Source organism: Chelonia mydas, unplaced genomic scaffold, assembly GCF_015237465.2.
Source record: "Chelonia mydas isolate rCheMyd1 unplaced genomic scaffold, rCheMyd1.pri.v2 scaffold_106_arrow_ctg1, whole genome shotgun sequence".
NCBI lineage: Eukaryota > Metazoa > Chordata > Testudines > Cheloniidae > Chelonia > Chelonia mydas.
In genome coordinates this window covers 1-11,458 of record NW_025111243.1, presented here as the reverse complement: position 1 = coordinate 11,458, position 11,458 = coordinate 1, and the positions used below count along the sequence as shown (strand labels likewise).

Below are 11,458 nucleotides of genomic sequence, written 5' to 3'. Positions count from 1 at the left end.
TGAGGTGACGCCCCGCGACGGGCGGGCCCCCCCCAACCAGCCCCTGCCCCCCCTTCCCTCCAAGGCCCCCCCGAGGCCCCCCCCAAGCCGCGGCCCCTCCTTTCCCTCCAAAGCCCCCCCGCAGCCCCCCCCCCAAGCCGCGGCCCCCCCTTTCCCTCCAGGACCCGCCCCCCGCAGCCCCCCCCAGGGCCCCCCCCGGACCTGCGCCCCTCGCTCGGGCTCCCCCAGCGCAGCCAGACCCAGACGCTTCCGGGAACCCCCCGCGCACGTCACTTCCGGCCTTGCAGCTCCGCCCCTCCTCCACAGCTGTGGGGGGGACCCCGGCAGGATGCGCCCCCCCCCGCCGGCCGCGGGGCTGCCCCAGCTCCCTTCCCCCCCCCCCCCCCAGCGGGCGTACAGCGGGGTGTGATGGGGGGCAGAGCCCGGTTCCCAGCGGCCCCCCCCCCGCTCCAACCCCCCCCCACGGAAAAGACCCCACGCCACGGCAGCGGGAGGGGGGGGGGGCTGGGTCCCTGCTGAGCTGCGGGAGGAAGCGGGGGCAGGCTCTGTACGATCCGTGTGGAGCCTGCGCCTGCCTCAGTTTCCCTCTGCACTTTGCGTTGACCCCTCCCCCTCCCGTGGGGACCAAGGGGTAAACGCTGCTCCTGGAGCCGACCCCGGGGGCGGGGGGGGGGGAACCATGGGGCAGGAAAGAATTGGCTGAACCGACCCAAATCAAAAGGGGGTCCAGAGAGCCACGGGGGGGGCCCCCCCAGGAGTGAAAAACAGGCCCCGGGGCTGCGCAACCGGTGGGCGCAGGGAGCTTGGCCTGGCCCCACCGCGGGCCCTGGAACGGGCAGGGGCTAAGAGCCGGCATTGGGGAGAGGCGGAACAGCTCCCCGGGCTGGGCAAGGGGACAAAGGCCCCACAAACCCCAGCTGGGGGGTCCCGCAAACCCTGGCTGGGGGCCTGAGGCCCTGCAAACCCCGGCTCTGGGACGACCCCCCGCAGCAGGGTCAGGCCGGGGCCTGCTCAGAGCTTGGGATCAGCCGGGCAGGGGAGAGAGACCCAGAGGGAGCCAGCACCCCCACAGGCCCCCCTTGGCCATACACTGCCCCCCCCCCCGTGTCCCCCACACGCTGACCACTCCTGGGAGCCAGTTGTGACCGTGGGGACGCTGGTGCTGGGGGCTTGGTGGTACCATGCCAGCACCAGAGCAGACAGGCAGGCTTGTGTGCGGTCACTGCGCGGATGCAGGGGGACACCTGCTCCCAAACCCCCCCAAGGTGTTTTACCCTGGATTCCGGATCCAGGCTCTGCCCAAGGTGGGGCTGCAGGACACCTGGGTTCCATATTGCAGCCACTTGGCTTGACAGGGATGGGCACCAGCTGCCCAGCGTAGGGGTGGTGGTAACTTCCCCCCCAGCCACTGTTTGCAGCCAAGGTTTTGCCCCCTGCTGGACACCCCCCCCCTCCATCCACCCATCCCCCCTCACTCAAACACAATGGGGGTGGGGACAGGGACACCTCTTCACCCCAGGTGAGTTCTGACAAGCACCATCCACCTGGGGCTGTTATCCCACTTCCTCCACCATTCTGCCCCCCACCCCCACCCCAGCCACTCCCTGGATGGCTGGGAGGCAAACCAAGCCCCAGCATCCCCTAGCACCCTGGGCAGGGGGGCTGGGCGGACCACACACAGAGCTGCCTTGTGGAGCCCTAGCCCGACAGCTGGCACCAGCCACCTGTGCCCTGGGTGTAACACCCTCCCCCCCAGGGCATGAAGGGTGGGATTAACTCACTAGCAGAGCCTGAGTAACTAGTTCGGCCAGGGTGGGGACCAGCACCATCCCCCTTCACATCTGGCTGGTGCTGGGGGCCTGCAGTGCCCACCCCTTGTTTTCTAGGCCAACAGGTTAGGGTGAAAGGGCCCAGCCACCCCAGATAGCAGAGATCTCTGCCAACCCACCGGGGGTGGGGGGGGGCACGGTCTGCTAGACCCTGCACCTGTCAGCCCAGTGTCTGCACCAGAGCCTGAGCCACCCACCCCAGCGGAAGGCAGTGCTAGATCAGGGCAAGCGGGCATCTGCCCTGCTCTATGCCCCTGCCAGGAACCAGGCTGCCGGGAGCCACCCCTTTCATGCACCCACCCCAAGGACACACTGGGCCTTCAGCACCTGCGCCCCTTGTCTCCCTACTGGGAATCCAGCCCAGCCCCTGGGGGTATTTACAGATGCCCCCAGAAGCCTTTTTAACAAGGGAACCCCCTCTTCTCCCCCAGCTGGCTGTGGGGAGTCTCACTGGGCATGGTCAGTTTCAGCTCCCCTTTGTCTGACCCCTTGCTGCCCTGTGGCACAACCCCCTCCGGCTCTTGGTCTGCCACCCCAGAGCCATGCAAAGCAGGGGAAACTGAGGCACATGTGTGCAACTGCATCACCCCTGCTGCTCTTCTTCCCAGGCAGGGAGCTGGCCCAGTGCCATTTGTGCCAGTGGGGGGCACAGACTCCTTGTTGTTGGGGGAGATCCCCCCCCCCCAGCAAGCATTCAGAGCCGCACTAAACAGCAGAGGACCCGCTCCCCCCTGCGCCAGGGCCAAGCAGCCACTGCAGCAAGGATCCAGCCCCAGAGAGGTCACTTCCTCCCAGATGGTGGGAGGAGGGGCCCCTGGGACACCCCCACCCACACAAACCTCATGCTCCCCCCAAGACCACAAGCAACTCATCCCAGGGCTCCATTCAGATCAACACGACTTTATTGGCAGGACAGGAGCTGCAGCTGCTGGGGATCAGTGGGGAGGGGACATGAACCCCGCCCCCCGATCAACAGGCCCCGGCCTGGGCCTCAGGTTAGCTACAAGGGGCACCAGAACTAGGAACAGAACCCAGGAGTCCTGGCTCCCTGGACCAGTGCAGGGATTGGCACATGCAGGATCTCCGCACCTAGAAGAGAAACGTGGGCTGTGTTAGCCTCAGCACAGCCCCCCTGCACCTCAATCGGTCACTGCCCCCCCAATCCCAGCTGCAGTCCCCTCAGTCCCCCAGGGTGTCAAGTCCCCAGGAGGCACTGATTTCATCACAGGAGTTCGGAGCCCAGTGCTGACATCATTGGGGATCCCCAGCGCCCCCACCCTGCATCAAGCCCCAGCCCCATATTCTCCCCCCCAAATCACATACCCCAGGACCCACATTCAACCCCACTCCCCACATGTTCCCGATGTCCCTCCCGCACCCCCCACCCACAGTGGAACCTCGGCTGCTCTGCCCCCCCCCCCCCCATGATACTCACCGTTCTGGGGGGCTGCAGGGAAGTCCTTGCAGAAGTGTAGGGCAGGTCAGTCTTGGGGATTTTTCACCCCCACGAGCCCAGTGCCACTCATGGTCACTGCACAGCACCTGGTGGGGGAGCAGACCCAGTCAGCACTGCACCCCAGCTCAGAGCCCCCAGAACAGGGTCAAGCTGGGATGCACTGTCCCCCAGAGCCCCCTCAGTCTCCAGGGTGTCATTGTCCCAGGAGGCACTGATTTCGTCACAGGAGTTCAGAGCCCAGTGCTGACATCATTGGGGATCCTCTGCCCCATGGGGGGGGCAGGCTGGGGTTCCCCAGCATTTGGGTTCTATGGGGGCACAGGGGCAGCATCAGTCTAATACCTACCAGCCAGGGGGCTCACTGCACCCCAGTACCCATGGGGCTCTGCAGGGCAGTACCAACTTCATTCCTCCAGCCTCCCCCGGGTCAGCTCACGGGGGGGGGGGGGAGAAGAAGAGAGAGAAGATCTCCCCAGGGACGGCAGCCCATCCCACGGCCCATCCATGGCGGGGTCACTGCTGGGAAGGAGAGGAGCGGAGCATTAGCAGGTCTCACCCCCCAAAAAAACCTTGCTCAAGGCTGGCCCCCTCAGTCCCCGGGGTGTCAAGTCCCCAGGAGGCACCGATGTCCTCACAGGAGTTCAGAGCCCAGTGCTGACATCATGGGGGACCCAGCCCGCCCTACACAGCAGGACAAGCCCCCCCTTCCCTCACCCCGCCCCCCTTCCATCACCCCGCTCTCTCCACCACAGACACCCCCCCCAGCCCAGCCCCCTCCCTAATACCACCAGTCTCTTGCCCCAAGCCTCCCCCCCATCGCAGGTCACCCCACTTCTACCTCCCCCTGTCCCCACCTCTCCGCAGGGCTCCCCACGGGATCCCCCCCTCTCTAGGCCAGGCCCGGCCCGGCCCGGCTGCCCCGCACCGCTCACCCATCCGCCCGCACGTGTCCCCAGCCAGCCCCTGCTCCACGTGGCGCAGGCCTCGCGGGGGGCCTCGCCATTTAAAGCTCCCCGTGAGGACCCCCGGGTCAGGGCTGCCCAGCAGCGCGCCTGACGGAAAAGGCCAGGACCCCGCCTCGCCTTGCCTCTCCTCTCCCGGCGAGGGGAGGGGGCTGTGGGGAGGGGGAGGAGGAGAGCGCTGGGGGGGAAGGGGCGGGAGGGGAGCGGGGGTATCTTTGTGTGAGAGCGGGACAGGCACCTGGAAAGACAGCCCTCAAGGGGCGGGGCCTAGGAATAGCTGAAGGGAGGGCCCGGGAGTGGGGAGGGGGGCTAGGAATTGAGAGGGGAGGCAGAAGGGGCGGGGCCTAAGATGGGGATAGGGATGGGGTGGGGCCTAGGAAGGGGCAGGGGCAGGGCCTGGGAATGGGGAGGAGCCTAAGGAGGGGGAGGAGCCTGAGAAGGGGAGGGAGAGGCCGGGATGGGGTGGGGCTTGGGAGTAGGGGGAGCAGGAACTAGAGCAGCAGGAAGAGGGGTGGTCCGCCCCATGCCTATGGGGTAGCACAGCGCTCGGGGGCAGAGTGAGGGGCAAGGAGGACCCCCAAGGACAGGGGGACCCCCCGAAAAAGGAAGGGGATGGAACACCCCCTCAGGGGCTCCTGACAGCTCCCCGCTATATCCCACCCCCCAGGAACCCCCAGAACTGAGACATGCCCCCCCACGCTTTATCCCATCCCCCAGGAACCCCCAGCACCGAGATACGAACCTGTCTCCCCCACTGTATCCCAGCCCCCAGGAACCTACAGAACTGAGACATGGGGGGCCCCCCCCAGCTATATCCCAGACCCCAGGAACCCCCAGCCCTGAGGCCTGGCCCCAGTCCCCAGGGGTCCCTGTCCTTCAGTTGCTACTAGCCCCGGAAACAAGACACCGGGCCCAGGAGCCAGAAATATTCCTGGCCCAGCCGGTCCTGGGCGGGGCTGGCTGCGGTGGCCGCGCTGGTTATTTTTACAGCTCTGCCTGGCACGGGGTGTCCCAGCCCCACGTCTGCCCCTGGGGACAGCTGGCTCTGGGCCCCGAGCAGCCCCATGGCAGCAGGAAGGGGCGGGGGTGGGGGTGGCCATGCCTCCGTCCAAGCTGCCTGGAAATAGCCCAGTGGAACAGCTGCCACAGCTGTCAGGCCCTGAACGGGCCTGGCACGCGCCCCGCTCGGGGTGGGGCGGCCGGGGCATGTCGGGAGTGGTGACGTGTGTGAGAGAGCTTTGCAGCCCTGAGAGCTTCCCCGCAGCAGTGCCCCCAAGCCAGGGACCCTGGCGCTATGAGCTTCCCCACAGCAGTGCCCTCAAGCCAGGGACTCCCGGTGCTGCGAGCTTCCCCCCAGCAGTGCCCCCAAACTGGGGTCCCCAATGCTGCCAGCTTCCTCCCAGCAGTGCCCCCAAGCCAGGGATGCCGGTGCTGTGAGCTTCCCCACATGGTGTCCCCGGTGCTGCCAGCTTCCCCACAGCAGTGCCCCCAGCACTGCAAGCTCCCCCACAGCAGTGCCCCCAAGTCGGGGACCCTGGCACTGTGAGCTTCCCCACAGCAGTGCCCCCAGCCGGGGACCCCAGTGCTGCAAACTTTCTCATGGCAGTGCCTCCAGCCGGGGACCCCAGCGCTGTGAGCTTCCCCACAGCAGTGTCCAGCCAGGCCCTTTGAGCTGTGTGGGGAGCTGAAGGGGTTAACAGCTCATGTGTGTCGAGAGCCCCCAGCCCCCTCCCCCTGAATTCTGACATTCCCTGCCCAGGAATCCTGGAGCCGCCCGCCCCTGCAGAGAGGGAGAGACACCCAGAGAAGGGAAGGGGTGAGTGTAAAGGAGGGTAACTGGGCTGGGATCCCCCCCCACCAGCACTGCCCCCCCCCGCCCATGTTGCCAGTTGATGTGTCCCAGCTGGGGGGGAGTGGGGTGTGGGGGAGGACAGGAGGAATTACGGAGCACTGGGGGGCTGGGAGGAGGGGGTTGCGGGGTAGGAATCGGAGGGGGCTCAGAGGACGGGGTGGGGGGGTCAGGGCTGGGAGAAAGGGAGAATTGGGGCACAGGGAGTGGGGAGATGGGAATTGGGGGTGGGCAGAGGGGGGCTGGGGACAGGGCTGGGAGGCAGGGGGGGCTCTTTGGTTGGGAGACAGGTCTGCACAGCTGCTGGGAGAGATTAAGGGTTTCCATGGGATGGGGAGAGGCGGGGGGGAGGCAGAGAAGAGAGGTCGGGGGGTGCCAGAGTCGGGAGGGAGCAGGCAGGATAAGGGGAGAAACTCACTCATGGCCCTTCCCCCATGTTGCTGCCCCCCCCATGGGCACTGGCGGGTCCTGGCCCCCCATTCTTCCCTTCGGCCGTTATTTTCCCTGCTTCCTGGCCAGTGCAAGTGGCTGGAAAATCCAGGCGCAGATGCCAGGAGCGGGGGAGGATGGGGTGGAGGGGGGGGGGGGAGTGGAAGGAGGGGGGCAGGGCCAGAGGGGGGCTGAGGGGAAGGGGCAGGGCCAGGAAGCCTGTTCTCTGTCCCTACTCCCCCCCCACACTTAATTTTTTTCCAGTTTCTCACCCCGAGTCAACCCTGGTCCCGGCCGGGGGAGATGGGACCAGGAGGGGGGACACACTCGGGGGGTGGGGGAGAGGGAAGAGCAGGGGGCACATCCCTGGAGGTCCAGAGCAGAGGCCCACGGGGAAGGGGCAGCGTTTCCAGGTGGGGAGCCAGCCCCAGCTGCATGGTGCCCCAGGGTCCAGGTCTTATGGGGCGGCCGAGACACCTGCCCAGCTGGGGAGCAGCCCCCGTGGGGAGCCAGCAGCCCCCCCAAAAAAGGGCAAGGCCTGTCCCACTAAGGCGGCGGCTTGGGTCCCCGCATCCGGGCCTGGCTGCCATGGAGGGAGACGCCACAGCGACCCCTTGTGATGCCAGCAAGGCCCTCGGCAACGTCATGGTAGCCCCGAGCGACACCACGGCGACCCCTAGCGATGCCAGCAAGGCCCTCGGCAACGTCATGGTAGCCCCGAGCGACACCACGGCGACCCCTCGCGATGCCAGCAAGGCCCTCGGCAACGTCATGGTAGCCCCGAGCGACACCACGGCGATGCCAGCAAGGCCCTCGGCAACGCCACGGCGACCCCTAGCGACCTTGGTGCAGCCCTTGGCAATGCCACGGTAGCCCCTAGCAGCCCCATGGTGACCCCTAGCGAGGTGGGGGTGGCTCCGGGGAAGGGGGGCGATGGTGGAAGCAGGGTGCCCCAACCCCAGTACCAGCACCGCCCTGACAGCCCCCTCGGTGACAGGCGGTGGGGGGGGCGGATGCAGGAACCAGCCCCGTCGGCCTCCTGGCTGGAGCTGGCCCATGGCGCGGCTCCATCTTCCCTAACTGCTAACACATGTCGTTCCCCGCGCCGCCCGCCTCCACATCAGCGCCCGACCCCCCCCCCAGTCACCCCGTGCTGCAGCCGGGCTGTCGGGCCCTGGGCAGCGCCAGCCCCACAAGGTACCGGCCGAGGGGGCCGGAGGGGGGCGCGTGGGCCTGGAGCGTGGCCAGGGGTTCCCTGTGCAGCTGGGGGTTTCCTGTGGGGCTGTGGCGGGGCCGTGGGGCCCCGGCACACTGACCGGGCAGGTTTGGCCGTGGAGAGAGAAGGCCATGGGGGGGGGAGCTTGAGGAGGGGACTCTAGTCTTACTGTGGGGGTGCAAGTAAGAGGGGGGTCAGGCTCCGGGGGCGGGTCCCCCTGGAGGGCTGGGGGAGAGGCCATCCGGGCAGGTCTCACCACCCCCCACCCCCATTTTGCCCCCCCCCCCAGGTTGGACCATGTCGGAGATCTACAGTGAGGTGGCCGGGGACGAGCCCCCCAGCGACAGCTTCTGGATGGTGAGCGGCCGGGGGGAGGGGGAGCGGCTGAGGGGGCCACGGGAGGGGCAGTGGAGGGGGGCTCGGTCCCTGCAGTGGAGTTCTGGGTGGGGCTGGCTCTGGGGCTGAGGGGTGGCTCGGCTGTTGGGGAGGAGATGGGGGGGTACACATAGGGGACCCCCCCATCTCCTCCCCCCAGCTTCTTCCCCAAACACCCCCCCCAGGGCGACATGGGAGTGGGGGGGGGTGAAATGGAGCAGGGCTCCAGCTGGGTCTGACCCCCCCACACGTCTGCCCCCCCCCAGCCGAACCGGTACCAGCGCACGGTGCGGCGGCTGGAGGAGGGGTCCCAGGTCTGCGACCAGCTGGTCGGCTGCTTCCGGGACCGGGCGCGGATCGAAGGCAGCTACGCCCGGCACATGGGGGCCTGGGTGCAGAAGTGGCGCCCCCTGGTGGATGCGAGTGAGTCCCCACCCCCTGCCCCCTGCAGCACGGTGTCCCCTAACGAGCCCCCCACCCGACCCCCCCTGCAGCACAGCGCCCCCTGCTGAGCCCCCCTGCAGCCCAGCGCCCCCTACCGAGCCTCCTGCCCCACCGCCCTGCAGCCCAGGGCCCCCTGCTGAGCCCCCCTGCAGCACAGCGCCCCCTACCGAGCCTCCTGGCCCACCACCCCGCAGCCCAGCGCCCCCTGCTGAGCCCCCCATCCCACGACCCCACAGCCCAGTGCCCCCTACCGAGCCTCCTGCCCCACCGCCCTGCAGCCCAGCGCCCCCTGCCGAGCCCCCCATCCCACGACCCCACAGCACAGCACCCCCTACCGACCCTGCAGCCCCGCGCCCCCTGCCGAGCCCCCGGAGCACGGCGCCCCCATCTCCGCTCTCCCGCAGGCCCCCTGTACGGCTCGGTGCGCCGGGCCTGGCAGGCCTTCCTGGACTCCACGGAGCGGCTGAGCCGGCTGCACCGGGAGACGCAGCGGGCGCTGGTGGCGGAGGAGCTGGCCCGCGTGCGGGGCTGGCAGCGGGAGAATTACCACCGCAAGCTGCTGGGCAGGTTCCGCGAGGCCCGCGAGCTGGAGAGCGGCTTCCGGCGCGCCCAGAAACCCTGGGCCCGCCGCCTGCACAAGGTGGGTGCTGCGGGGGGCGGGGCGGGGGCGCACGGGGGCAGGGGATGGGGCAGGCTGGGGGGCACGGAGCGGGGGGCTGTGCATGGAGGGCAGGGGATGGGGCAGGCTGGGGGGGCACGGAGCAGGGGGTGGGGTGCTGCGGGGGGGGGCTGTGCATGGGGGGCACTGCATGGAGGGCAGGGGATGGGGCAGGCTGGGGGCACGGAGCAGGGGGTGGGGTGCTGCGGGGGATGGTGCAGGCTGGGGGGCACGGAGCAGGGGGTGGGGTGCTGCGGGGGGGGGCTGTGCATGGGGGGCACTGCATGGAGGGCAGGGGATGGGGCGCCGCGCTGGGGGGCACGGCCCGGGTAACACGGAGCAGGGGGTGGGGTGCTGCGGGGGGGCTGTGCATGGGGGGCACTGCACGGAGGGCAGGGGATGGGGCGCCGTGCTGGGGGGCGCTGCCCACAGAGCAGGGGGTGGGGTGCTGCGGGGGGGGCAGTGCACGAGGGTGCTGCCCAGGGGGCGGGGCGCTGCCTGGGGGTAATGCATGGGAGCAGGGGGTGGGGTGCCACATGGGGGGCGGTGCATGGGCACGGAGCAGGGGGTGGGGTGCTGCGGGGGGGCACATTGGGGGCGCTGCATGGGGCCCAGTGTTTGGGGGGTGCATTCTGAGTGGGGGGGTGCTTGTGGAGGTACTGGGTGGAGGTTGTGGGGAGGTTACGGGAATATGGGAGGATGAGGGGGGCCACGGGGTGGGAGTCAGTGGGGCTGCGGGGGGGGGGTCAGGGGCCCTAGGGGTCCCAGCCCCAGTTGCAGCCCCCTGTTTCGCCCCTTCCCCAGGTGGAGAAGGCCAAAGCCTCGTACCACCGGGCCTGCCGCAAGGAGCACGTGGCCGCGGGGCGGGAGCAGCTGGCCCCGGGGGGCCCCCCGCTGGCCCCCGACCGCCAGCGGGCCCTGCGGGAGGAGCGCCAGCGCCATTCCCTGGAGACGCACAAGGTGGGCGCGCCCGGCCGCGGACCCCTCTCCCCGGGTCACGGGCCCGGCACTGGGTCCAGCTTCGGGACAGCCTCGGGGAGGCCCCCGTCCGTGGGCCGGACCCCCAGGGGTCCCGCTCTTCCACCAGCGTCAGCCCCATGGCTGCTCTGCCTCCTTGGAGCCTGCAGCCCCCTGGTTTGCCCTCCCCCCAGCAACAGACCCCCCAAGAGAGCCCCGTACCCCCTGGGGGGCAGCCCGCCACCAGCGGGACCCCACCACACCCCTCCTGTGCCACCCAGCCGGTGGGACGGGACGCTCCTTGGGTAGCACGGCGAGGAGTTGCCCCCTGGACCGCTCTGGTGCCCCGGAGCCTGGCCCAGCAACGACCCCCCCAGCTCCCACTTGGTCCCGGTCCCAGGTTGCAGGCGCCAGCCCCCCCCCACCCCTCCGCCCTTTGCTCCCTGGCTGGTCAGATCCGGCCGGCCGCCCTGCCACGGCCGTTAGTTGCAAGATAGCCAATGTCCCAGTTTTTGTCTTCGTGGGCTCTCCCGGCGCCAGGCCCCAGCCCCAGACAGCCGGCGCGGGTCACAGCTGCGATTCTGGGCCTCTGCAGGGAGTAACCAGCCCTGTGCCACCCGCAGGGCACAGTGCAACTCATAGGGGAAACTGAGGCACACACCGTGTTCCTCCGACTGATTGCAGAAAATTCCCACGCCCTCCTCGTTGGTCCAGACTGCTGGACTCCCCCGCCCCGCGCCGGCGCGAACGGGTCCATGGGAGGCCCTTTCTTCTCCTGGCCTTGGGGCTGCCCCTGCCCCCAGGGCCCCCCTGACGCCCCTGCCCCCCAGGAGCGGCAGCACTACGAGCAGGCGCTGGCGGAGCTGACCCGCGCCAGCCCGCGCTACGTGGAGGAGATGGAGTCGGTCTTCGAGCAGGGCCAGGAGTTCGAGCAGAGACGCATCGAGTTCCTCAAGGAGGCCTTGGCGGCTCTGCAGCGCCGGCTGGACCCCACTGCCCACCCCGGGTAAGAGAGACCCCCCTCCCCCTGCCGGCTGGACCCCACTGCCCGCCCCGGGTAAGAGAGACCCCCCTCCCCCCGCCGGCTGGACCCCACCGCCCGCCCCGGGTAAGAGAGACCCCCCTCCCCCGCCGGCTGGACCCCACCGCCCGCCCCGGGTAAGAGAGACCCCCCCTCCCCCGCCGGCTGGACCCCACAGCCCCGCCCCGGGTAAGAGAGACCCCCCTCCCCCCGCCGGCTGGACCCCCACCGCCCGCCCAGTGTAAGAGAGACCCCCGTCCCC

General features: G+C 69.5%; 1 protein-coding gene, 1 long non-coding RNA gene and 3 other non-coding genes across 7 annotated transcripts; 1 reads left to right on the top strand and 4 right to left on the bottom strand.

The window, feature by feature from the left end:
• Window positions 1-2,713: 2,713 nt before the first annotated feature.
• On the bottom strand, window positions 2,714-4,346 carry LOC114018265. 2 transcript variants are annotated; one of them, XR_005223717.2, is made up of 4 exons: window positions 4,218-4,346; window positions 3,632-3,804; window positions 3,265-3,371; window positions 2,714-2,918 (listed from the first exon to the last, which is right to left on the bottom strand). It is a non-coding gene; the product is annotated as an uncharacterized LOC114018265 (long non-coding RNA). The 2 variants fall into 2 exon arrangements; XR_006287781.1 differs by having other exon boundaries at window positions 3,632-3,801; window positions 4,218-4,262.
• Window positions 3,002-3,092, bottom strand: LOC114018267. The gene has a single exon (XR_003563659.2). It is a non-coding gene; the product is annotated as a small nucleolar RNA SNORD88 (small nucleolar RNA).
• Window positions 3,457-3,546, bottom strand: LOC114018266. The gene has a single exon (XR_003563658.1). It is a non-coding gene; the product is annotated as a small nucleolar RNA SNORD88 (small nucleolar RNA).
• On the bottom strand, window positions 3,868-3,957 carry LOC119564964. The gene has a single exon (XR_005223718.1). It is a non-coding gene; the product is annotated as a small nucleolar RNA SNORD88 (small nucleolar RNA).
• A 1,104-nt stretch (window positions 4,347-5,450) lies between the features above and the next one.
• On the top strand, window positions 5,451-11,209 carry LOC119564963 (protein kinase C and casein kinase substrate in neurons protein 2). Of its 2 annotated transcripts, none has more exons than XM_037888716.2 (6): window positions 5,451-6,063; window positions 8,031-8,098; window positions 8,383-8,539; window positions 8,965-9,200; window positions 10,023-10,178; window positions 11,006-11,209. In XM_037888716.2, the coding sequence occupies exons 2-6, from the start codon at window positions 8,039-8,041 to the stop codon at window positions 11,183-11,185; spliced, it is 789 nt and encodes a 262-aa protein (XP_037744644.1). In that variant the 5' UTR covers window positions 5,451-6,063; window positions 8,031-8,038; the 3' UTR covers window positions 11,186-11,209. The 2 variants fall into 2 exon arrangements, with proteins under 2 accessions (XP_037744644.1, XP_037744643.2); XM_037888715.2 differs by lacking the exon at window positions 5,451-6,063 and adding an exon at window positions 7,668-7,722.
• The last annotated feature ends 249 nt before the right edge of the window (window positions 11,210-11,458 follow it).